The sequence below is a fragment of the Dendrobates tinctorius genome, unplaced genomic scaffold (genome assembly GCF_039654945.1).
Source record: "Dendrobates tinctorius isolate UK_male_01 unplaced genomic scaffold, ASM3965494v1 ptg000039l, whole genome shotgun sequence".
Classification (NCBI taxonomy): Eukaryota; Metazoa; Chordata; class Amphibia; order Anura; family Dendrobatidae; genus Dendrobates; species Dendrobates tinctorius.
Genome location: NW_027361707.1, coordinates 35,524,248 through 35,551,417, shown reverse-complemented (window position 1 = coordinate 35,551,417; position 27,170 = coordinate 35,524,248). Strand labels below are relative to the sequence as shown.

General features: G+C 43.4%; 1 protein-coding gene across 2 annotated transcripts in view; it reads left to right on the top strand.

The window, feature by feature from the left end:
• The first annotated feature begins 780 nt into the window (after positions 1 to 780).
• Positions 781 to 27,170, top strand: part of LDB2 (LIM domain binding 2) — a 511,700-nt gene continuing 485,310 nt past the window's right edge. For both annotated transcript variants that reach the window (XM_073574629.1, XM_073574628.1), the window contains exon 1: positions 781 to 1,143. In XM_073574629.1, the coding sequence (XP_073430730.1) occupies positions 1,012 to 1,143 (132 nt within the window). In that variant the 5' untranslated portion in view covers positions 781 to 1,011. The remainder of the gene's footprint in view (positions 1,144 to 27,170) is intronic.

Here is a 27,170-nt window from a genome sequence, read left to right as displayed (position 1 = left end):
GAACTGGAGTGCTGCCTGATTTTTTTCCATTTAGACAGATAGATTGATAGATTATAGATGGATGATAGATAGATAATAGATAGATAGATGATAGAGAGATAATAGATTATAGATAGATGATAGACAGAATGATAGATAGATAATAGATAGATAGAATGATAGATAGATGATAGAGAGATAATAGATTATAGATAGATGATAGTTAATAGATAGATGATAGATATGAGATAGATAGATAGATAATAGATTGATTGACTGACCATATTACATTGGAATTCGATAGATCAGAAAGGGAATAGTAGCACTCCAATTCCAAAAAACTGATAGTGTTTATTCGCCCGGCATGGCAACGTTTTGGTTTCTCAAACCTTTTTTTTTTTTTTACAATAGATGGACATGTAGAGGAAAGGATGATAGACAGAGATATAGATGGAGAGAAATGGATAGATAGTTCATTACAAACTTTCATCTGGACCCACAATTATCTCTTCTCCTCATTTCCTTCCTAATTTTGCTTCCTGAACTCTCTCCGTCTCTCAGTGAATCTCCGCGTTGCCCGCTCCTCACATTTAATGGCCAGGCTTTTTATTAATAATAGATAACACACCTACATAGAATGAATAAAAATGAGTCAGTATCTGAAGAGCCAGGATAGATGCTCGGCATAGAAAGTCTCAGGCTTCCCTATGGGACCCTGCCGGATGAAATGAAAACAAATTCTTGCATGGTGTGTGAGGCGCCCACTGAGCGGACAGGAAGTCGCCCTACTGGCATACGGCTTCTTTAAAACCAGGCAGTGTAGCCTGAGGCTCTCCAGCCTCTCGCTCTGGTGCTCTCCCTCTCCCTCTCTCCCTCTCTTTCTCTCTGTGTCTTGCCATAGAGGGCTTTACAAGCAGTTCACAGGCAGTGTGCTCTGTGTTTGCATACTGTGAGTTTATGCTGGGGAGGACGCGCAGCCCATGAGCTCTATATGGATGCTGTTGCAAATCTGATTCTCTGGAAGCAAAAAAGATGTCCAGCACTCCGCACGACCCTTTCTATTCTTCTCCTTTTGGTCCTTTCTACAGAAGACATTCCCCATACATGGTGCAGCCGGAGTACCGTATATACGAGCTGAACAAGAGGCTGCAGTCTCGTATGGAGGTAAGTCCTTTCGACCTTCCCCTATAGAGCGTCACGTAGGATCCTATAGCGTGCCCAATGCATAGTCCAAGCTTTCCGTCATCATTTGTATTATCTTCTATTATCTCCGGTCATCGGCTTCTATATTAGTAGAATTTGGGATTTTGTTACAATGTTTCTGTAAAGGACTGGGGTAAAGTTATGATTCTGTCTTGAAATCGTCCAATATGCTATTTTGATCAATTCTCTCTTATTTATGAGTCTTTTTCATTGATTCAGAAAATATTTAGAAGAATTTGAGACAATTTTAAAGTTGATAACAGGAGACCATTGCCCGTCCTACGCTGTAAACTTATATTTGCTACTTTTGAGTTTGGTAAACTGTGACTGTGGATGACGGGAACACACCGAGATGGAGGTGATGAATATTGAATAGGCTGTCTGTGAGCTCGTTCTTGGAAAGTGTTGAAAAGTGTGTGAACTAGTGTCATGCCGGGTGCCCAACGGCACCTGTATCCCCAAATGTGTTGTGTTGCCACCCTGGCGTGCATGCCATCGCACAGCTGTATGATGTCAGCGCCGTGCACATGTGTGGAGTTAGTTTACAGGAGTGTAAAACGAGACGTTCACTTAAAGGGCATGGACAGCTACTGTGACTCCTAGAGGGGTGACGCTTCCAAATATTCAGTTGTGTACCTTCATACACTATGTAGTAATTCTCATATGTACAGCTCCCTAAACGTTTAGGAAAAATATGTAAATTAATATTATTTAAAAAAATTGCAGTAATCATGACATCCACTTTATACTACAAAACCTTCACAGTGTCCCAGAACTTGACATCTCCTCATTGCACTGCCATACAAGAATACTTAGAAAGCTATCCCTAAAGACTACTAATACAAAAGCTGAACATCACTATCTAAAACTGCATGAAACCCAAATAAAAACTCACTAAAAGGTGGAAGACGTGCTCCGTAAAGAGGTGTAGGGTGTGCTCTGTATAAAGTTTGAGGACGTGCGCCCTAAAAAGGTGGAAGACGTGTTCCGTAAAAAAGTGGAGGACATGTTCCGTATAAAGTTTGAAGACGTGCTCCCTAAAACGTGGAGGATGTGCTCCATTAAAAGGTTAAGGACATGCTCCATTCTCCCTAAAAAGGTGGAGGATGTGCTCCCTAAAAAGGTGGAGGACATGCTCCGCTAAAAAGGTGGAGAATGTGGTCAGTAAAAAAATGGAGGACGTGCTGCGTAAATAGGTGTAGGGCGTGCTCCGTGAAAAGGTGGAGGATGTGGTCAGTAAAAAAATGGAGGAAGTGCTCCGTAAATAGGTGGAGGACATGCTCCGTGAAAAGGTGGAGGATGTGCTCTGGAAAAAGGTGGAGGACGTGCTCTGTGAAAAGGTGGAGGACGTGCCCCATAAAAAGGTTGCGGACGTATTCCGGAAAAAGGTGGAGGATGTGCTCCGTGCTCCCTAAAAAGGTGGAGGACATGCTCCCTAATAAAGTGGAGGACGTTCTCCACAAAAAGGTGGGGGAAGTGCTCCTTAAAAAGGTGGAGGACATGGTCCGTAAAAAAGTGAAGGATGTGCTCCATAAATAGGTGGAGGACATGCTCCCTAAAAAAGTGGAGGATGTGGTCACTAAAAAAGTGGAGGATGTGCTCCCTAAAAAGGTGGAGGATGTGCTCCATAAATAGGTGGAGGACCTGCTCCCTAAAAAGGTGGAGGAAATGCTCAGTAAAAAGGTGGAGCCCGTTCTTCACTCCTACATGGATAATATTGTGTAATAATGAAGTAACACAATAGTAAATATTTCCTATAAATATTTTGAAAGTGAAACATAATAACAAAGAAATAGCTACAGAAATAAAGCAATAAAGGCCAAAAGGTTGGTGATTACAGACCATAAAACTTAGTGGCCACACATGACATAAATCTGTTATACATTACATGAGCCGATCCGGCCAATACTTGTACATATGTGGCAGATTTTAATAAGCCGAATATGCCTTTGAATACAGTTCTATGCAAGAGTACACAAAACAACCAGTAATATCATATATATAATATATAGATAAGTCTCCTATGGATGTACCATGTGCCCACATATATTAATATATCTTCTCACTTCCATGGCTGTGCTTTCTTTCACCCTGGGAAAAGTTTGGTTCGCTCTCTTAGCCCAGTTTAAATACCCTTCACTATATAAAGTGGCTTTTTTGCACTCAGTCCCCTGGGTGCATGCCCCTGATGGCCCTCCCTAACATGCCCCCATTTCTACCTTTACTATATACATGAGTACGTGCAAAGTACATGATGACACAACGCAGCTAGTTAGATTTACAATACATGTGAGTGAGAATCGCATTGAAAACGTCCTACTGTGTATCAGAGACCCGGAGAGGCAATAGAAAGGCAAGTGTCATAGAAATTATCTAAAATCCTACTATACCAGGACTATTTGATATAACAATCCCTGGATCAGACCCTTTAAGTATAAGGCTGTGGCCTTGGGGCACTGTTACCTTCTGACACACCATCACTAGTGAGATGCCTCCGCTTACTCACCGGACATGATCATTCACTTCCAAGTTCTTACTGTTTCTTTAGTTTTTCTTTCTTTTTTTTTATTTATCGGCCTTCTTCTCGATCTCGAGCCACAGACAAGCGATCTGTATGAAAACCGGTCTTGTGCAGGCCTAGATCGGTCCACCAAGGTCTTCTCCCTTCTATCTTGATAGTATCAAGCCAGTGGATACCTAATAGTTAAACATTAATTTTCTTACATATGCAAAAATAATGTGACAAGAGTTATTCTAAAGAACAGGAGAAAAGTATTAACATTTAAAAAGCAAAAAAGCAGATAATAAAATCACACATGAAAAAACAAACAAACAATAAACTTTTACCTAAACTTGGATACTCATATCATTTGCAAACGGCTAAATGGACAGTGATTGCTACATGAAGTGTTTGACGTTACTTGTCGTGAAGCAATAGTGTCGCAGATAGGCCTACCGGAAACTGCCTGAATTTGTATGTTGTTGTGGGGATGTTTTGCTTTTTTCCTGCCGTTATGGCTTCTTATTTAAATATTGCATTTATGGCTGAAATTGTGTTTTTTTTGCAATGAGATTTTTTTCACTGAGATTAACATATTAAATTATTGTATGACTTGTTCACAACTTATAGGGATATTACACTTTTAGTAATACCAAAGTAACTACAGCTACTTTACTAAAGGGCAAACTTTTTCTCACAACTTTGAAACTAGCCCGTGAAAACCTTTCATATGACAAAATTTGTATCATTCTGATTTTTGATTGTTTAGTTTTTAATATTATTATGTTTTGCTTATATATCATATTCCGCTTTATAGACATCATCATCGCTGTCCCCATTGGGGCTCACAATATAAATTCCCTATGTCTTTGGAGTGTGGGAAACCAGAGTACCCGGAGGAAACCCATGCAAACACGGGGAGAACATACAAACTCCTTGCAGATGTTGTCCTTTGTGAGATTTGAACCCACAACCCCAGTGTTGCAGTGCTAACCACTGAGCCACCATGTTCCACATCGGTGTGGTCATAATTTAGTGAGCACTGATTGGACAAAAAGTGAACGTCTGCCTTCTATCATTTCTCTGCATAGTCTCAGAAGCTTGGAATCCATATAAGTTCCTTCTGCCAAGAATCGATGTAACCAATAATGATTTCCTAGTCCATGTGCCGCAAGCTGCCCTCAACTCAAATAGCCCAAAAACAAATTGCTCTTTTCTGGATACGTCCTCCCCTTGCTAATAGGACAGCACACATAGGCTTATATACTACTGCATTGGGACCAGCCTGTAGTCTGTGTAACTCTGCAACTGTGCGATACTTTTTTTTTATTGTGCTCATTTTACAAAAATATTTCTTATCAAAAAATATAAATACAACTAGTTTGCATAAAATGGAAGTTCCACTTAACAAAACCAGCGAACGTAGACTCTGCCATCTGTCTAGTAAATCTTCATTTATTTGTATTGCTGTTTTGTATTGTTTTGTTTATTTTCTGCTTTTGTCACTTGAAAACTGTCAATAAGCTGCTGTTGACTGATCTGATATCCTTATAATGTGCTTCTATTAAGCAGTGAGACTGTAGAATGGTGAGTGAGTCTGACCCATGGGAAATGGGCTCCGCTTAGCCTATAAAGGGTTTATCTGGCTGGCACCTGTGCTATATACACTGCTCCAAAAAAAAAAAAATACCACATCCTAGATATCACTGAATTAAATAATCCAGTTAAAAATCTTTATTCATTACATAGTCAAATGCTTTAAGAACAGTAAAACAAAAAAGTGATCAATGTAAATCAAAATTAATACCCCATGGAGGTCTGGATTTGGAATGATGCTCAAAATCAAAGTGGGAAATAAAATTACAGGCAGATCCAACTTCAGTGGAAATGCTGAAAGACAAGGAAATGATGCTCAGTAGTGTGTGTGGCCTCCACGTGCCTGTATGACCTTCCTACAATGGCTGGGCATGGTCTTGATGAGGCGGCGGATGTTCTCCTGAGGTATCTCCTCCCATACCTGGATTAAAGCATCAGTCAACTCCTGAACACTCTGTGGTGGAACGTGGCATTGGTGGATGGAATGAGACATGATGTCCCAGATGTGCTCAATCAGATTCAGTTTGGATAACTGGCAGGACAGTCCATAGCATCAATGCCTTCATCATGCAGGAACTGCTGACACACTTCAGCCACATGTGGCCTAGCATTGTCATGCATCAGAAGGATGCTTACTGCACCTGCATATGGTCTCACAATGGGTCTAAGGATCTCATCCTGGTACCTAATGACAGGCAGGGTACCACTGGCTATCATACGGAGGGCTGTGCGGCCCTCCAGAGAAATGCCTCCCCACACCATTACTGACCCACTGCCAAACCTGTCTTGCTGGAGGATGTTGCAGGCTGCAATGGTGTCTCCAGATTCTGTCACGTCTGTCACATGTGCTTAGTGTCAACCTGCTCTCATCCGTGAAGACCAAAAGACACCGATATTGAATCTTCCAATCTTTGTGTTCCCTGGCAAATGCCAATCGCGCTGCATGGTGTTGGGCTGTAAACACAGCACTCACTTGTGGACGTCGGGCCCTCATACTACCCTGATGGAATCTGTTTTTGACAGTTTTAGCAGACACATGAATGTTAATGGTTGCTGGAGGTAATTTTGCAGGGCTTTGGCAGTGCTCCTTTTGTTCCTCCTTGCACAAAGGCAGGGGTAGTGGTCCTGCTGCTGGGTGGTTGCCCTCCTACAGCTCCCTCCACGTTTCCTGATGTACTGGCCAGTCTCCTGGTATCTGCTCCATTCTCTGCACACTGTGCTGACAGACACAGCTACCCTTCTTGTCACAGCTTGCACTGATGTGCCATCTTGAATGAACTGCACTACCTGAGCAAGTTCAGTGGGTTGTAAACACTGCCTCACACTACTGTACAGTACCTCTAGGGGTGAGAGCAATGACAAAATGCAAACGTGACCAAAACAATAGCCAAAAATGTTGATAACAGAGAAATGGTCTATGGTCACTCATTGCAGAACCACTGCTTTATAGAGGTTGTCTTGCTAAGTGCCTATCATTTCTACCTGTTGTCTGTTCCATTTGCATAACAGCAGGAGAAATTTATTCACAATCAGTGTTGCTTCATAACTGGACACGTTGATTTCACAGAAGTCTGATTGACTTGGATTTACATTGTATCATTTAAGTGTTCCCTTTATTTTTTTTTAAGAAGTGTATATATTATTACAGAATTATTATATTATATACTATTATGGCATTCTTAGTAAAGAAAGATGTCTGCATCTGGCATTATTGTCTGCCGCTATGCATCCATGGGACACAGGATGTCTGCAGTACTCAGATAGCCCTTTGATTTTAATTGGAATTGTGTAATACTTCAGTCTTCCTGTGGTGGTGCTGCAGAGGAAATGTACACTCGTTGCCAAGTTCACCTTGCAGAGTATAGCTGATTGATAAAGATCCAAGAACGGGTACATGTTGGCTAAGAATAGCTTTTCATTGGGAAACCACGGGCGTAACTATAATAGGTGCAGGGGTTACACCCCAAAGGTCCCTTTGCCTCATATAAAAAGACTGTTACTATTAAACACCTGTTAGTTTTGGGCCCCGCTGGAGGTTTTGCATTGCATTGGAGATTTGGGGAAACATTCTAACAAAAAGAAAATCTCTTTAATTCCCATTATCCATTAGCAGGTAATTAGCAAGGCAACCCCTATAAAGGAGTGGTTTTGCAGAGGGTGACCACAGACCATTTCTCTATTCTCAACATTTTTGGCTGTTGCTTTATTTTCCTGCTCATGAAAACGTGTATTGAATGTAAATATAATATATGGATTAGTCGCTTTACATTTCTTCACTACACAAAATGCCAAAGTGTTTATCAGGACTACAAAAGGAATCAGTCCTTTCTACATCAATGGAGTTAACATTTATTAGCCTGCTTCAAATCTGACAACCCCTTTAAGGGCAGTACATTAATATGTACTATTAATAATATAAGAATACTTAAAGGGTGCCACACCTGAGTGCAGGTTATGGGTGATATTGCAGTTCAACCGTTTTCACTTCAAATAGTCTATGTTGCAATACCGGACACAACCTGTTGACAGCTGTGGCACTGCAGTTTACAAAAAAAAAATTCTGCCATATTTTTCTAGCTATAGATTTCATTTGAAAGAATTTATGAATTTTTGAAAATGATTGTGGGAATCTTAAAATCCCTACAGTTCTGCATTAGCGGCAATTCTAAGAAATTACTATTGGAGCAACTCTCTTACATTTCTAAAGAATTAGCCGTCAATTGCATTAAAAAAGGAATTAGTAGTGCAATCGGCTTCCATAGAATCATGGAATTATATGTTAGGATGTTGCTATTTAAGCAATTCACTTCTGTAAATTAGCCCCCAAGAGGTGCCACAAATCTACTGCGTCTCCTGCCCGCCGGACGTTGCAGACATGGATCTGTCCTGGATCGGGTTATTGCTCACAGATTTACTAAGTATCCAGAGAGTCGGAAGAACGAGAATAAACATTAAATGCTGAAAATCAGTTTTTTTCGAGCGCTTGGTCGGTCACCTTCATTATTGGAGCGCCCTTATTATCATTCGCCACTAGGTGTCATTGTCATGTCTGTGTGGGATCCACATTCTGTCAGACACCAGGATTGATCGGATCTGTATCATCTCTGTATGAAGCAATTAGTGGAAACTATTTGTCGTGTTGAAGTTCTAGTTTTAGTTTCCGTTTATATAGAATAATCTTAAAAATACAAATCCAACAAATAAAACAATATATTGAATATAGAAACCATTATCATCCAATGTCAGAATTGTTATTCCAATGTGATATAGTCAGTTGGTCTATCTATCTATCTATCTATCTATCTATCTATCTATCTATCTATCTATCTATCTATCTATCTATCTGCATCATATAAGCCTGCGGTCAGAGTGAGCAGCACAGAGCTGAGATGATGATACATTGGAGCTGGACTTGATCAGTACAGCAGGATATGCTGGATGGCAGATAAATAGCCGAGCTGGTAGCACTAGATGCAGCAGAGCCAGATGTGCGGATCATACAGGATCAGGAGAAATAATTAGGCAATCTGATAACTTGTAACAGGAGTGTAGTTACAGGAACAGTCGAGTTGTGAGTGTAGACGGTACCAGGATAGCTGAGAAGAGTCGGTTATCAGGCAATTCCACAAAGCAGAGCTGAGAGGGCGACAGCTGAGATGAGTTGGTTAAAATGAAACTTGACCCTGCTGTGTTGAAATTTCTGCTATCATGCGGATAGCTGAGATAAGTTGGGTATCAGGCAATTTGACACAGCAGAGTCGAGAGTGCAACAGCAGCATAGCAAAGAAATATTAAATATCAGGTACTGTGATAGCAGTAGTGCGTATTACCGCCAGGAAACCAGATGCCTTTATTTTGCGCTTTGTATTTTAAAGAGGTTTTTCCTCCCAAATATGCACACTGTCAGGATTCTACCAGCCCGAGCCAACGATCGTCATGAGATCACAAGTTTGCAAATCTCCCTGTGTAAAATGGATTAAGGCCAAACCTCCGGAATAATGGAATTAAAACGTGTTCAGAAGCATGTTGTTTGTACTGCAATTGACAACACTCTGCCCGATCCGTCTTGCCGTGGGTATCGATGACGGCACCCAGCGGACCCCATGGACTTAAAACGGGATCTGATGGTTTAGGCTATGTGCACACGTAGCAGAAAATTTCTGCTTAAAAACCGGACTCCCTTCCCAGAAACCGCGCGTTTTTCGCACGGTTTTTGCGCAAAAAATGCGAGTTTTTTATGCAGGTTCCAGACCCATAGAAATAGCCACAAATGCAGAAAAATCTGCGAAATTAATGAGCATGCCTCGTTTTTTACCGCAAAGCATTTTTTTCGCGGTAAAAAAAACGCATCGATATGCACAAAAATTGCAGAATGCATAGAAATGAATGGAAAGCTTATTTTTAGCGTTTTTATAGCGGATTTATTGGCAAATCCGCTAAAAAAAATGCTAAAAAAACGCTGTGTGTGCACACAGCCTTAATCTTGGTATTTGTAACAAAATAAAATCACTGCATGCAGCAGTATCCCTCCTGCCAGATCTGGCACGATCTCCAATACTGCAGCGCTGCCGGTCTTCCTTCTTCTATACAATACTGCGGCCAACCCAGATGTGAGCAGATCGTACTAAACACTATGTCTGTGAATATCTTGCTACTTAATAGGGGTGGCAAGAGATTTAGGTTTGTTTTATTCAATAAATGACACCAACTATCTATTGTTTATATTTTGTATTCACTTAGGTGGGACTGAGCTGTAATACCAGCTAGAGCCAGAGTACAGGAGTGGTGTTGTTTCACATGACCGCTACAGTCATTCAGTTGCAGTCTTCACAATTCCATCAAGGAGGACATCAGCTCTCCTATTTACAGATTCATTTACTAAGTTAATAATTGCAAAAAATTACCGAAGAGAGCGATACTGGCAATACATACTCATACATACATGCGATACTCGGAGCAGTGATTGAACCCGCACCGCCTCCATGACTGAATACCGAACGCTGCTAGGGAGAATAAAGTTCATTTTCTCCCTGCTGCATTCGGCTGCGTGCAGGCTACCGGACTACTACCCCTAATATCCCACATCATCCCGTCAGCCAGAGCTACCGGACTACTACCCCTAATTTCCCACATCATCCCGTCAGCCAGAGCTACCGGACTACTACCCCTAATATCCCAGATCATCCTGTCAGCCAGAGCCACCGGACTACTACCACTAATATCCCACATCATCCCGTCAGCCAGAACCACCGGACTACTACCCCTAATATCCCACATCATCCCATCAGCCAGAACCACCGGACTACTACCCCTAATATCCCACATCATCCCGTCAGCCAGAGCTACCGGACTACTACCCCTAATATCCCACATCATCCCGTCAGCCAGAGCTACCGGACTACTACCCCTAATATCCCAGATCATCCTGTCAGCCAGAGCCACCGGACTACTACCCCTAATATCCCACATCATCCCGTCAGCCAGAGCCACCGGACTACTACCCCTAATATCCCACATCATCCCGTCAGCCAGAGCTACCGGACTACTACCCCTAATATCCCACATCATCCCGTCAGCCAGAGCCACCTGACTACTACCACTAATATCCCACATCATCCCGTCAGCCAGAGCCACCGGACTACTACCCCTAATATCCCACATCATCCCGTCAGCCAGAGCCACCGGACTACTACCACTAATATCCCAGATCATCCTGTCAGCCAGAGCTACCGGACTACTACCCATAATATCCCACATCATCCCGTCAGCCAGAGCCACCTGACTACTACCACTAATATCCCACATCATCCCGTCAGCCAGAACCACCGGACTACTACCCCTAATATCCCACATCATCCCATCAGCCAGAACCACCGGACTACTACCCCTAATATCCCAGATCATCCTGTCAGCCAGAGCCACCTGACTACTACCACTAATATCCCACATCATCCCGTCAGCCAGAACCACCGGACTACTACCCCTAATATCCCACATCATCCCATCAGCCAGAGCTACCGGACTACTACCCCTAATATCCCAGATCATCCTGTCAGCCAGAGCCACCGGACTACTACCCCTAATATCCCACATCATCCCGTCAGCCAGAGCCACCGGACTACTACCCCTAATATCCCACATCATCCCGTCAGCCAGAGCTACCGGACTACTACCCCTAATATCCCAGATCATCCTGTCAGCCAGAGCCACCTGACTACTACCACTAATATCCCACATCATCCCGTCAGCCAGAACCACCGGACTACTACCCCTAATATCCCACATCATCCCATCAGCCAGAACCACCGGACTACTACCCCTAATATTCCACATCATCCCGTCAGCCAGAGCTACCGGACTACTACCCCTAATATCCCACATCATCCCGTCAGCCAGAGCTACCGGACTACTACCCCTAATATCCCAGATCATCCTGTCAGCCAGAGCCACCTGACTACTACCACTAATATCCCACATCATCCCGTCAGCCAGAACCACCGGACTACTACCCCTAATATCCCACATCATCCCATCAGCCAGAACCACCGGACTACTACCCCTAATATCCCACATCATCACATCAGCCAAAGCCACCGGACTACTACCCCTAATATCCCACATCATCACATCAGCCAGAGCCACTGGACTATTACCCCTAATATCCCACATCATACCGTCAGCCAGAGCCACCGGACTACTACCCTTAATAACCCACATCATCCAGTCAGCCAGAGCCACCGGACTACTACCCCTAATATCCCACATCATCCCGTCAGCCAGAGCTACTGGACTACTACCCCTAATATCCCAGATCATCCCATCAGCCAGAGCCACCGGACTACTACCCCTAATATCCCACATCATCCCGTCAGCCAGAGCCACCGGACTACTACCACTAATATCCCACATCATCCCATCAGCCAGAGCCACTGGACTACTACCCCTAATAACCCACATCATCCAGTCAGCCAGAGCCACCAGACTACTACCACTAATATCCCACATCATCCCATCAGCCAGAACCACCGGACTACTACCCCTAATATCCCACATCATCCAGTCAGCCAGAGCCACCAGACTACTACCACTAATATCCCACATCATACCGTCAGCCAGAGCTACCGGACTACTACCCCTAATATCCCACATCATCACATCAGCCAGAGCCACTGGACTATTACTCCTAATATCTCACATCATCCCATCAGCCAGAACCACCGGACTACTACCCCTAATATCCCACATCATCCAGTCAGCCAGAGCCACCAGACTACTACCACTAATATCCCACATCATACCATCAGCCAGAGCTACCGGACTACTACCCCTAATATCCCAGATCATCCTGTCAGCCAGAGCCACCGGACTACTACCCCTAATATCCCACATCATCCCGTCAGCCAGAGCCACCGGACTACTACCACTAATATCCCACATTATCCCGTCAGCCAGAGCCACCAGACTACTACCACTAATATCCCACATCATCCCGTCAGCCAGAGCCACCGGACTATTACTCCTAATATCCCACATCATCCCGTCAGCCAGAACCACCGGACTACTACCCCTAATATCCCACATCATCCCGTCAGCCAGAACCACCGGACTACTACCCCTAATATCCCACATCATCCTGGTCAGCCAGAGCCACCGGACTACTACCCCTAATATCCCACATCATCACATCAGCCAGAGCCACTGGACTATTACCCCTAATATCCCACATCATACCGTCAGCCAGAGCCACCGGACTACTACCCCTAATAACCCACATCATACCGTCAGCCAGAGCCACCAGACTACTACCACTAATATCCCACATCATCCCATCAGCCAGAACCACCGGACTACTACCCCTAATATCCCACATCATCCAGTCAGCCAGAGCCACCAGACTACTACCACTAATATCCCACATCATACCGTCAGCCAGAGCCACCAGACTACTACCCCTAATATCCCACATCATCCAGTCAGCCAGAGCCACCGGACTACTACTCCTAATATCTCACATCATCCCATCATCCAGAGCCACTGGACTATTACTCCTAATATCGCACATCATCCTGTCAGCCAGAGCCACCGGACTACTAACCCTAATATCCCACATCATCCCGTCAGCCAGAGCCACCAGACTACTACCCCTAATATCCCACATCATCCCGTCAGCCAGAGCCACTGGACTACTACTCCTAATATCTCACATCATCCCATCAGCCAGAGCCACAGGATGCTTCATGATTGGTTGGTGATACACACATGCATTCAGTTTTATATATAGCGATTATGCTTATTTGCCAAAATATTCCACAGCGCTTTGCAGACATCACCACTGTCCCCATTGGGGCTCACAATCTACATTCCCTATCTGTATGTCTTTGGAGTGTGGGAGGAAACCTAATAACAATAGTGATTTTTAAGAATACTACCTCCTGGAGTGTTGGCATCAGTGTCGGACTGGCCCACCGGAGAACCAGAGTATTCTCCGGTGGGCCCAGCCAGAAAACATCCATTAGTTCTTGGCAACTTATGTATTTCAGAGGGAACAGAAACTAGCACCAATGGCCCACATTCTCCCTGCTCCTATGTACTAAGTCACGCTGTCAGATTAATATAGAAGAGTGAGACACATCTGGCACTAGACCTCAGATTAGGACTGATTGGCTCTTAATCAGCTACTGCCTATCCAAATAGTAACTAAATTACTAGTGAGGGGCGTGTGCATGATTTGTTAATGAATTATGGATGATTTATTTTGATACATCTTTTTATCTATATTTACATTTTTTTACTTATTTTAAAACCTTAAAGGGGCACCATCACCAGGTCAAAAGCAGACAGCTTTTTTACTCTTATTCTATTCCTCCTGCTCCCCTCTATTCCTCCTGCTCCCCTCAGTATTCTGTGTTTTGGATTTTATATTTACTGCCAATTTAATTGTCTTTCTAAGTCGAGTAATAAATGCATAATTGTCAAAAGACACGCCCCCGAGGATCCTGTGAGCCACACCCCCTGGTAAAAACCATAAAAATTTGCACTAAAAGGACTATATACCTGGAAATGTATGTGGGATTTTTAAAAAAATGTAATACTCAGGGGGGAGCTGCAGGAATAAAAAGAGTAAAAACTGATCACTTTTGATTTGGTGACAGGTCCTTTTTAAGGACCAGGCCTATTTTAGTTTAATGACCAAGCTTTTTTTTTTTTTGTTGTCACCGACTCACCATAATTTTGTAGATGTTTCAGAGTTTGTTTTTTTTTGCAGGATGAATTGTATTTGTCAGTAGCACCATTTTAGAAAATATTTAACTTAATAGCAAACTTTTATTAACACTTTATATGAAGAAATTTAAAAAAAAATCAATTCTGCCGATGTTTTTTTTCTACATCTTAAATTTGACTCTTTTTACGTGCTGCCCAAATAAAGTGTTGAGTCAGCACGATTATAGCTGTGCCAACTTTACATAGTTTTAATTGTTTTTTTACTTTAGTGCGATAAATACACTGTTTGAAAAAAATTAAGTTGTTTTTGTGCAGCCATATTCTGCTTCACAACTTTACATTTTTTTCCGTCAACAAAGCTGTATGAAGGCTTATTATTTTTTTCCCGACAATATTTCATTTTCTTTGGCTCCATGTTATAACTCTTTATTATACTTTTTGTGAGGTGGGGAATGAGCAAAAAAAAGTGGAAATCTGGATTTTTTTTTCACTATAATTAAAACAAATGATTTACTTAGTATGATTGAACATTAACTTTAATCTGTGGATGTGTAAATTTACAACAATAACAACTAGATATTTTTTTATTTTTTGTGATGAGCAAACATTTTGTCATGGCTTCACTTTCTTCTGCTGCTTTCATGAAAATTGACAAGTAAACTTTATCCTGTAGATCAGATAAATAAATAGAAAGATAGATAGATAATATAAAAATAGCTGGTCATCAATCTCCACTTAGTTTGAGTGACAGCTGCTGTTTAAGAGCTGTGTAAGATTTTAGCAGCAGCCGGAGAGACACTGAGTAGCTATCAATACAGTGGGTACGGAAAGTATTCAGACCTCTTTAAATTTTTCACTCTGTTTCATTGCAGCCATTTGGCAAATTCAAAAAAGTTCATTTTTTTTTCTCATTAATGTACACTCTGCACCCCATCTAGACTGAAAAAAACAGAAATGCAGAATTTTTTGTAAAATTATTTAAAGAGAAAAAACAAAATATCACATGGTCATAAGTATTCAGACGCTTTGCTCAGACTCTCATATTTAAGTCACATGCTATTAATTTCCTTGTGATCCTGCTTGAGACGGTTCTACTCCTTCATTGGAGTCCAGCTGTGTTTAATTAAATTGATAGGACTTGTTTTGTAAAGGCACACACCTGTCTATATAAGGCCTCACAGCTCACAGTACATGTCAGACCAAATGAGAATCATGAGGTCAAAGGAACTGGCCAAGGAGCTCAGAGACAGAATTGTGGCAAGCACAGATCTGGCCAAGGTTACAAAAGAATTTCTGCAGTACTCAAGGTTCCCAAGAGCTCCATAATCCTTAATTGGAAGAAGTTTGGGACCACCAGAAGTCTTCCTAGACCTGGCCGTCCAGCCAAACTGAGCAATCGTGGCAGAAGAGCCTTGGTGAGAGAGGTAAAGAAGAACCCCAAAATCACTGTGACTGAGCTCCACAGATGCAGTAGGGAGATGGGAGAAAGTTCCACAAAGTCAACTATCACTGCAGCCCTCACCAGTCGAGCCCTTATGGCAGACTGGCCCGACGGAAGCCTCTCCTCAGTGCAAGACATATGAAAGCCCACATAGAGTTTATTAAAAACACATGAAAGACTCCCAGACTATGAGAAATAAGATTTTCTGGTCTGATGAGAAAAAGTAACTAATTCATGGAAATTTGAGAAAGACTTCGTGTACATACAAATCCCCTTAAAAAACAATTTATTAATAATGGTAAAAACGCCTTCCCAGTAACAGTTGAAAAAATATCAAAAAATGAAAAAGACCTAGTCTAAGGTGCTGCATAGCCCTATATTAAGGCCTAACTGATACCTTCCTAGCCGTGGAGGTTGGCACCCTAATAGTACGATATTGGCGCCCCCACTCAACGAGGACTATCCCTCGCTTCCCTAGTGATCCCTAGTATCACAGAGGGGAAAACAATTTTCAAATAGAACAGAGATGAAATGATCAGAATGCCCTAGAACTCATGCAGACCAGACAAATAAATTTTAAAGAAACAATGATAAAAAACATATCAACCATATCATGATATCATGTGACCTGTAAATTAGAATGACCTCAATAAGGCCAAATCAGCAGCTATTCTCACTCGGAGAGATAAACATCCTCAGATACAGTCATCAGATAATAAATGGTCACTTATCATGTCATATGGAGGAACCCTCAACGCGTTTCCCCGCCGTGGCGGTTCATCAGGAGGAATAATCCTTTCAGAGATATTGTTGCTGCTTCATGCCTGATACCACAATAATGATGGCACCAGGGGTCAAAAAAAGCGGATTTAAATAACCAGCATAATTATATTGCATACCGCCCACTATCTGGCGGACCAATCGGTGTGAAGATGTAGATACCTGAGACCCAGGTGTGCAACAAAAAGATATACTATGTACCTGAAAGCCCGCCGCTATATTCAATGTTCAGAGCGGAAGGAGGTCATTAGCGTGCGTTCCACGGAGGGGCGTATCAAACATGGCGCCCATACTTCCGGTCGCGCAACCCCCTCATCGGGCTGTAGCTGAGCACCCGTTCCTCCAGAACTATATTGTGTGGGCAGAGCGGAGGGGAATCAAAGATGGCGCCGGGACTTCCGGTCACATGCTTCCCCTTCGCTCCAGGATGTAACCATGGAAACAACCAGAGAGCGCATCGCACAGGGTGAATCAAAAATAGACGCCCCTGCCTCAGGCATGATGTCCCATAAGTCAATAACCAGAGGACCTATCAAATCATCAAATAGAGCATTAGGCTACTTTCACACATCAGGTTTTCGGCGTCAGGCGCGATCCGGCGTCGTGCTGGAATGCCGGATCCGGCAAATGTTTTGTAAAACCTGAAGTGCCGGATCCGGTTTTCTGCCGGATCCGTCTTGTTCTTGACAGACAAAACCGGATCCGTCTCATCCGGTTCATCCTTTTTTCTATCCGTTTTTCTATCCGTTTTTCGACGGATTACGCCGGATCCGGTTTTTAAAATTGACCCTTCTGGCCTTCCGAACGGGATTGGCTACTGGAAAACTAGATATAGCATGTTCCTACAGCCCTTCTTTGACAGGTTGTAGAGAAGAAAGTGCAGGTTGGAGAGAAGAGCAAGTTACTGGCGAAGATGGATGTTGTCATTGGAAATATTACCACTAGAAGTTCTGTGACGGTTTCAGGGACAATTTTCCACTATACTTTATGTCACCTCAAGGCAGAGTACACTGGCAGGATGACAGAGTGTGAAAGATTTGTGCCCTAAACTTGTGTACCTTCTGGACCAACAGTATATACCTTTGCCAACCAAAGTTGGCTATCTTGTCATGGTCTTACTATTTTTACCTTTAGGCCACAGGTGTGTACCTGGTTGTGTTTTATGCAAAGTATTTCACCTTTTAACAAAAGTTGTGTACATTGGTAGGAAATCACCAACAATATACACAACTTTTTAGGTGAAATACTTTGCTTCAAACACAACCAGGAACACAACTGTGGCAAAAAGCTAAAATTTACCCACAGTTATATACCTGGTTTTGAATACCTTTTTACCTTTGAAATACCCTGTATTTAACCTTTTTTTAAAACATAGTTCGCCGCAGAAAGAAATGACAGACAACCATTGTGAAACGATAATTTAACTTTTATTTAAATTTTTTTTTTTTTTATGTTTTTAAAGTGCAAAAAACTTTTTTAATAAAGGTTTTAAACCCAATGGGCATTTTTATTACAAAAAAAAAACATTACAACTCTGTGTACTGTGGGGTGGAAATACTGCTGGAGGGGCTGCGGGACACTTCGACACTGGGTGTGTGGAGAGGGGACTGGGATCGTGGTGGGGAAGGAACAGTTAGAGGAAAAAGCTACAGAATGGGTGGACATGTGGGAGGCAGAAGAGGTGGTGGGCGGTGGAGTGGAGGGTTGGGCAGGGACTGTAGGAGCAGATGATGTTGATGGAAAGTTGTATGGGGAAGGAGTTTGGTACGGGGAAGGAGTTTGGTACGGGGCAGGTTGCTGGAAGTGGGGAGATGTCTGGTACTGGGGAGGTTGCTGGTATGTAATAGGAGGGGGAGGATGGAAAGTGGCTGGAGGGGGTGCAGATGTAATAGGAGGGGGAGGATGGAAAGTGGCTGGAGGGGGTGCAGATGTAATAGGAGGGGGAGGATGGAAAGTGGCTGGAGGGGGTGCAGGTGGAGGAACTACAGTGGTGGAAGGTGGAGGTTGGGAGGTAACCTGCTGTAGAGCACCGTGGCACGAATGCATTACATGCATCTGCTGGGTAGGAGATAGTGTTGCCATGCGCTCCACAACAGACCTGAAAAAGGTGTGGTTTGGCGAAGATCTTGCTTCTGAATGCATGGTTTGCAGAAGTGTCTTCACCTCCAGAATGCTGGAGTTGATCTGCTGAAAGCCTGCGGAGATTTGCTCTGACAAGACTTTGAGACAGTTCTGGAAAGATGCATTCAGATGCAAGAACTCTTGCGCATAACTCTTTTCCTGACCCCTCTGCCGCTGCCGCCCAGTACCCGCAGGTGTACTAGAGGTGGCAGGGGCAGAAGGGTGGGGTAAAGGGAAATCGATCTCCTCACCAGCAGCTTCATGTAATGTAGGCGGCCACGATGCTCCTGTGCTGGTGGATGGGACAGATGGGTCGAATGTGTGGGAAGGCTGGGAAGGTGCAGATGTACCGGGGCGGTCGAAGTGTCCCTCGGTGCCGGTCTCCTCAGGGATCGCCTCAGAAGGGTCCAATCGTGCAGGCTCCCGAGTGCTGCTCACCGTGCTGTGGAATAAAGAGAAAAAAAAACTATTAAAATACTGACATGGTATGGCCCTGGCTGAAAAAAAAAAGTTACATCTAACATTTTTTTCACATGTGGTGTGTAATATTTACCTTCTGGTGAGCATTGTTTCCCGGAGGAACGACAGGGCTTCTGCGTACTTGTACTTGCTCCTGCGTCCTCCAGATCCACTCGGGGCCCGCATCTCTTTATTGAACTCCTTCTTGAAACGATCCCTCACAGACCGCCACCAATTCACAATTCTGTTCCCTGAAACGAGAAAGGAGTGGTTAGTATACAACATCAGTGTTTCACAAACTCCAGTCCTCATGGTCCCCAGGGGTCATGTTTTCAGGATTTCCATAGTAAATAGAAATCCTGAACACATGATCCGTGGGGACCACGAGGACTGGAGTTCGGGAAACACTGGTTTACATCAAGCAACCGGTACTGTATATACTTACGCTCTTTAATCTGGGCCCGAGCTTCGAGGTCCTCCCAGCGGCCCACAAGGAGAGAACAGATTTCCTCCCAGAGTCGTCGGGTAACGATAAGGTCAGCGTGGCGGCGGTCAGCCATATTCCAGAGCGGCTCCCTTTCTCTGACGAGATCGATGAGGTGGTCCACATCGAGTCCTCCATCCTCACCGTCAGAGTCGGGAGCACGCTGTGAAGGCTGTTAAAGAAAAAGACAAAAATAACATAATTAGCCTCCACAAAAGAAATGAAATAAAAAGTGCAAAAAAAAAGCAAAAATATTTATACTTACACGCTGGTGACCGCCGCGTTGCTGTCGCCGACGACCCTGGGAGGCACTGCGAGGACCTCTTGGCCGAGCACCAGATTGGGAAGACTAGAGAAGAAAACAAAAAATGTTATGTCTTTGGATGTAGGCATTTGTTTGCTGTGTGTGGTCTGCAGAACATTGTTTTCTATGTGTTGTGTGTAGTGTGATGTTGTGTTTCTGCGTTTGATGCAAAAAACTTACCAATTGTGAGCCCACTCCAGGTGTCTGTCCACCCCTTCCTTCTTCTTCTGGGAGCTCCTCTTCATCTTGTGATTCCTGTTTTGAAATAAAAGGCAATGAATAGACATATATTACAGAGATGATGGATTTTGGAAATAAAAACTTACCGTCAAACGCTGACGATGCGAGGGAGGGCTCCCAGAAGAAGATGTGCTGTCCTGTTGATGGCCAGACTCCATGGCTGTGGGTATTGCTGCTGCCAGTGATGCCATTTCTGCTGCTGCTGCTGCTGCATCTCTTTGGCGGCTGTTGAATAAAGAGAAACAAAGGGCCAATGAATATCTTGATATTCCATGGCCCTAGTTTGGAGGAATGGGGGATTTGATAATTACCGTCTCTCATCTGCTGCTGGCCTCCCCTCCTCAGCATGTTCTATTTGCTGCTCCATTTGGGGTGGTGGTGGTGCTGATGGTGCTGCAGTGGTCTCCTGCCTTCTCCTGCTTCGCTTGGTTGCTTTCTTGGGTGGCATGTTGGGTGTGGCTGTGGGTCCCACTGTCTTGCTTTTATATATGTCTTGTGGGCAGAGCTACTGAGCATGCTCAGACCAAAAAAACCGGATCCGGCCACCGGATCCGGCTTTCGCCGGATCAGGCGCATTGCGGCGCTCATAGGCTTTCATTGTGTGAAAAGGCCGGACGCGCCGGCTTTTTCGCCGGAGACAAAAAACGTTACAGTAGACGTTTTTTCCAGACGCCGGATCGCGACACATTGCGACACATTGCCGGATCCGGCGAAAACCGGATGAAACGCATGGCCATCCGGCGCGATCCGGCGCAAATGCAAGTCAATGGGGGGGAAACCGGATCCGGCATTGCATTTCGCCGGATCCGGTTTCTGTCAAAAGCGCCGGATCGCGCCTGACGGCGAAAACCTGATGTGTGAAAGAGGCCTATATGAAAAGAATATACCAATACGATTATTAAAGATTTTATAAAGAGTCACTCTGGTACAGTAAATATAATCCTAATAGTATTCACAGATAAATGGTAGGTCTAACAGTTACATTACCCTAATTTTTGGCACCACTACACACATATAATGTTGCACAGTCCAGGCTCAAAAAATATTAATGAAGAATAGCTATAAAACAGCAGCAATACATATTGCCGTATGATAACCCAAATCCGCCTTACAATGTGGTCCATGCCATACAGGCATCATCTAATATGCCAGACATATAGAACCCCTCATCATCACCCCCTCAAAAAGAACAGAGGGCAAATTCAACCAACCAGAGAATTAGTCATAAAAAACAGGCATATGACATATATTCATTCATCCCATTTGGAGAGACAGATTGTAATCTGAACATCCATTCACATTCCCGTCTCAGAATTAAATTGTCTAGATTACCTCCCCTTGCCCTTGGTTTAATTAGTTCAATCATATTAAAGGTGATGTCACCCATTCGGCCCTGATGTATCGCATTAATATGCCTGGCGACAGGGGTATCACGCTTATTTCTGATATCCCCCAGGTGTTCACCCACCCTCACCCTTAATTCTCTAGTGGTTTTTCCCACATAGTCCAATGGGCAGGTACACGTGGCCTTATAGACCAGACCTGTTGATCTACAGTTTCCAAAATCCCTCACATAAAAGGTCGTGCCGTTGTATGAGCTCGTGAAAGTTTTGCATTGAAGCATATATTTGCATCTAGTGCAGTCTCCACACTTAAAAAAGCCCAAAAGGTTTCCTGTCCAACCATGTACCCACCACCTTAGGTCTTTGATAGAGGCTGTGCACAAGCCGATCCCCTATAGATCTCCCTTTTCTGTATGTAATGGAGGGTTTAGATGGTATCAGCCCCTTCAAGTTCGGGTCAGCTAACAATATCCCCCAATGTTTTTTTAAGAACATGGTATACCCTGTCTGACTGGCCATCATACGTGCCAATAAGTCTGACAGCAGTATCCATAGATACATCTTCTTTTTTAGAAAGGAGGAGAGACGGCCTATCCGCTATAAATGCTTCATGCCATGACCCATCCAGAATACATGGGGGATGGGGGATAGCCCCTGTTTATGAACCTATTGTACAGATCATTAGCCTGTTTCCTATAGACATTCAACTCCGAGCAGTTCCTCCGAATCCTGAGGAACTGCCCCTTGGGTATTCCCCTCCTCAGGGGCTCCGGGTGATGGCTTGTCCATCTCAGCAAACTGTTTGTTGCAGTAGGCTTCCTATAGGTACATGTGCTGATCCGTCCATCACCATTCTTTGAAATCGTCAAATCAAGGAAATTAATACTTGTGGTATGACACTCTGAGGTAAATCTCAGTCCCACTGCATTCCTATTAATATATTCAATGAAGCGAAGGAAATCTAACTCGGGGCCAGACCAGAATGTCAGAATGTCATCGATATATCTGGCCCAGAGATTAATAAACGGAATCCACCACTCCTCTTCCCCCCCGAAAATATGGGTTTCCTCCCACCAGCCCAGGAAGATATTAGCATACGTGGGGGCACAAGGGCTCCCCATCGCAGTCCCCCTGAGCTGGTGGAAGTACTTACAATCGAAGAGGAAGTAATTCCTGGTGAGGACAAATCCCAACATTTTTTTAACAAAACAATTATGTGTCTGACATTCAACTGCTCTCGTTTGCAAAAAATGGGTAGCCGCCTCCAAGCCCCACTCATGTGGAATGCAGCTATATAGTGCCTCAACATCAATAGACGCCAGCAGGGTGTTTTCCTCCAGAACAATACCCTCCAGCAGATTCAGCAAATGTGATGTGTCACGCACATAGGATGGTATTGCGGTCACAAACGGTCTCAAGACCTTATCCAAATAGATACCACTGTTCTGGGTGAGCGAGTTTATTCCAGAGACTATGGGGCGACCCTTCAGTGGTTCAAGCCCTTTGTGCACTTTAGGTAATGCATAAAAAGTCGCTATCATAGGAGAGTTCGGGAGTAAAAATCGAAATTCATTATCTGAAATCACCCTATTCTCCTTTGCATCACTTAAAATGGATAATAACTCATCTTTATACCCAGATGTTGGGTTATCCCGTAAGACCTCATATGTGTCCTCATGATTCAAGAGCGCATAACACATTGCCCTATATTTATTGAGATCCATAAGCACCAGGTTGCCTCCCTTATCTGAGGCTTTAATGATTACTTTAGCATTCTTTTCAAGTCCCTCAAGAGCCAACTCCTCAGAATGGGAGAGATTAGATGGATGGCTCCGATTTATACTTGAAATTTTACGGAGATCCTCCTCCACCATCTTAGTAAAGATATCAATGCTCATAACCTCATTATTAGGTGGCATCCTGGTGCTTCTATTTTTTAAGGTAGTAAATGGGCCCAAGCCCCGCGGTTGCTCATTCTCCCTCAGGAGACTAGTCAGAGCTTCCAGGCCCTCCATGTCTTCCTCCGATAGACCCAATCGGAGGCACTGTTCACGGTCATGTTGCTTAAAGAAAAGTTTCCACTTCAGATTGCGGCCAAATAGGTTCAAATCCTTAACCCAATTAAAGCAGTTGAATGTATTAGTTGGCACAAAATTAAGGCCTTTCTGCAATACACGATACTCATCATTAGACAATTCATGTGATGACAAATTAATGATTTGTCCCTGATCAATTACATTCTTTTCCTCAAGTCGTATCCCATTGTTGGACCTCTGTCCAAAAAAGATTGTGATACAGAGGATGATGATCCTGAGGAAGATTGTTGTACCCCCCTTCCTCCCCCCGTACCCCTTTGCCTGTACTGATTTCTTAGTGGACGCCATCTCGACCTATTTTGTCCACTTCTTCCCCGAAAATTGTTAGAGTTATCCACTCGTTCAGTGTCAGATGTGTCAATATCCGAGGAAGACACCTCAGTCTGATTCGCCACCTGATACCCGTAGGCCCTATTATCTTTAAATTCAGCCAGATCTCGTGTAAATTGTAAATGCTTACGATCCTTAAGATTAGTCTGAAACTTCTCAACTGATGTCTGCAGAATATCCTCCCTTCGCACAAAATCAGGATCAGTTTTAAATTTTTTTACTTTTTCAATTAGGTCATTTAACCTCTTGGTGGATTCCTCAAACAACCTTTTTTCCTCAGTTAGGAGGAGCAACATAAAGCGGATAGAAGACTCAACAGACTCTTTTGTCCAGGCTGCAAGAAACTGAGAATTAGCCGTACGGGGAGAGGGCTGTATATTTATACGTAAACCCTTGGGTACAATTTTATTTTTAATGTAACTTTCCAACCCTCTTATCTCCCACCAGGATTTGATATTTTCCTTATAGGCATGATAGAGGTCTTTAAATAAGGTCTTAAGAGAGGGATTATCAGAGTTCTCAAGTGATGGATTTATGGAAAAAACCTGGTTGGCATCCTGTGCCCAAAGCTCAGTATTGATAGGGGCTGACAGGAAACTGGCCATATCAGAAAAAACTCAACAAGAAAAAGTAACTAATTCATAGAAATTTGAGAAAGACTTCGTGTACATACAAATCCCCTTAAAAAACAATTTATTAATAATGGTAAAAACACCTTCCCAGTAACAGTTGAAAAAATATCAAAAAATGAAAAAGACCTAGTCTAAGGTGCTGCATAGCCCTATATTAAGGCCTAACTGATACCTTCCTAGCCGTGGAGGTTGGCACCCTAATAGTACGATATTGGCGCCCCCACTCAACGAGGACTATCCCTCGCTTCCCTAGTGATCCCTAGTATCACAGAGGGGAAAACAATTTTCAAATAGAACAGAGATGAAATGATCAGAATGCCCTAGAACTCATGCAGACCAGACAAATAAATTTTAAAGAAACAATGATAAAAAACATATCAACCATATCATGATATCATGTGACCTGTAAATTAGAATGACCTCAATAAGGCCAAATCAGCAGCTATTCTCACTCGGAGAGATAAACATCCTCAGATACAGTCATCAGATAATAAATGGTCACTTATCATGTCATATGGAGGAACCCTCAACGCATTTCCCCGCCATGGCGGTTCATCAGGAGGAATAATCCTTTCAGAGATATTGTTGCTGCTTCATGCCTGATACCACAATAGTGATGGCACCAGGGGTCAAAAAAAGCGGATTTAAATAACCAGCATAATTATATTGCATACCGCCCACTATCTGGCGGACCAATCGGTGTGAAGATGTAGATACCTGAGACCCAGGTGTGCAACAAAAAGATATACTATGTACCTGAAAGCCCGCCGCTATATTCAATGTTCAGAGCGGAAGGAGGTCATTAGCGTGCGTTCCACGGAGGGGCGTATCAAACATGGCGCCCATACTTCCGGTCGCACAACCCCCTCATCGGGCTGTAGCTGAGCACCCGTTCCTCCGGAACTATATTGTGTGGGCAGAGCGGAGGGGAATCAAAGATGGCGCCGGGACTTCCGGTCACATGCTTCCCCTTCGCTCCAGGATGTAACCATGGAAACAACCAGAGAGCGCATTGCACAGGGTGAATCAAAAATAGACGCCCCTGCCTCAGGCATGATGTCCCATAAGTCAATAACCAGAGGACCTATCAAATCATCAAATAGAGCATTACTGTGATATGAAAAGAATATACCAATACGATTATTAAAGATTTTATAAAGAGTCACTCTGGTACAGTAAATATAATCCTAATAGTATTCACAGATAAATGGTAGGTCTAACAGTTACATTACCCTAATTTTTGGCACCACTACACACATATAATGTTGCACAGTCCAGGCTCAAAAAATATTAATGAAGAATAGCTATAAAACAGCAGCAATACATATTGCCGTATGATAACCCAAATCCGCCATACAATGTGGTCCATGCCATACAGGCACATTGTATGGCGGATTTGGGTTATCATACGGCAATATGTATTGCTGCTGTTTTATAGCTATTCTTCATTAATATTTTTTGAGCCTGGACTGTGCAACATTATATGTGTGTAGTGGTGCCAAAAATTAGGGTAATGTAACTGTTAGACCTACCATTTATCTGTGAATACTATTAGGATTATATTTACTGTACCAGAGTGACTCTTTATAAAATCTTTAATAATCGTATTGGTATATTCTTTTCATATCACAGTAATGCTCTATTTGATGATTTGATAGGTCCTCTGGTTATTGACTTATGGGACATCATGCCTGAGGCAGGGGCGTCTATTTTTGATTCACCCTGTGCGATGCGCTCTCTGGTTGTTTCCATGGTAACATCCTGGAGCGAAGGGGAAGCATGTGACCGGAAGTCCCGGCGCCATCTTTGATTCCCCTCCGCTCTGCCCACACAATATAGTTCTGGAGGAACGGGTGCTCAGCTACAGCCCGATGAGGGGGTTGCGCGACCGGAAGTATGGGCGCCATGTTTGATACGCCCCTCCGTGGAACGCACGCTAATGACCTCCTTCCGCTCTGAACATTGAATATAGCGGCGGGCTTTCAGGTACATAGTATATCTTTTTGTTGCACACCTGGGTCTCAGGTATCTACATCTTCACACCGATTGGTCCGCCAGATAGTGGGCGGTATGCAATATAATTATGCTGGTTATTTAAATCCGCTTTTTTTGACCCCTGGTGCCATCATTATTGTGGTATCAGGCATGAAGCAGCAACAATATCTCTGAAAGGATTATTCCTCCTGATGAACCGCCACGGCGGGGAAACGCGTTGAGGGTTCCTCCATATGACATGATAAGTGACCATTTATTATCTGATGACTGTATCTGAGGATGTTTATCTCTCCGAGTGAGAATAGCTGCTGATTTGGCCTTATTGAGGTCATTCTAATTTACAGGTCACATGATATCATGATATGGTTGATATGTTTTTTATCATTGTTTCTTTAAAATTTATTTGTCTGGTCTGCATGAGTTCTAGGGCATTCTGATCATTTCA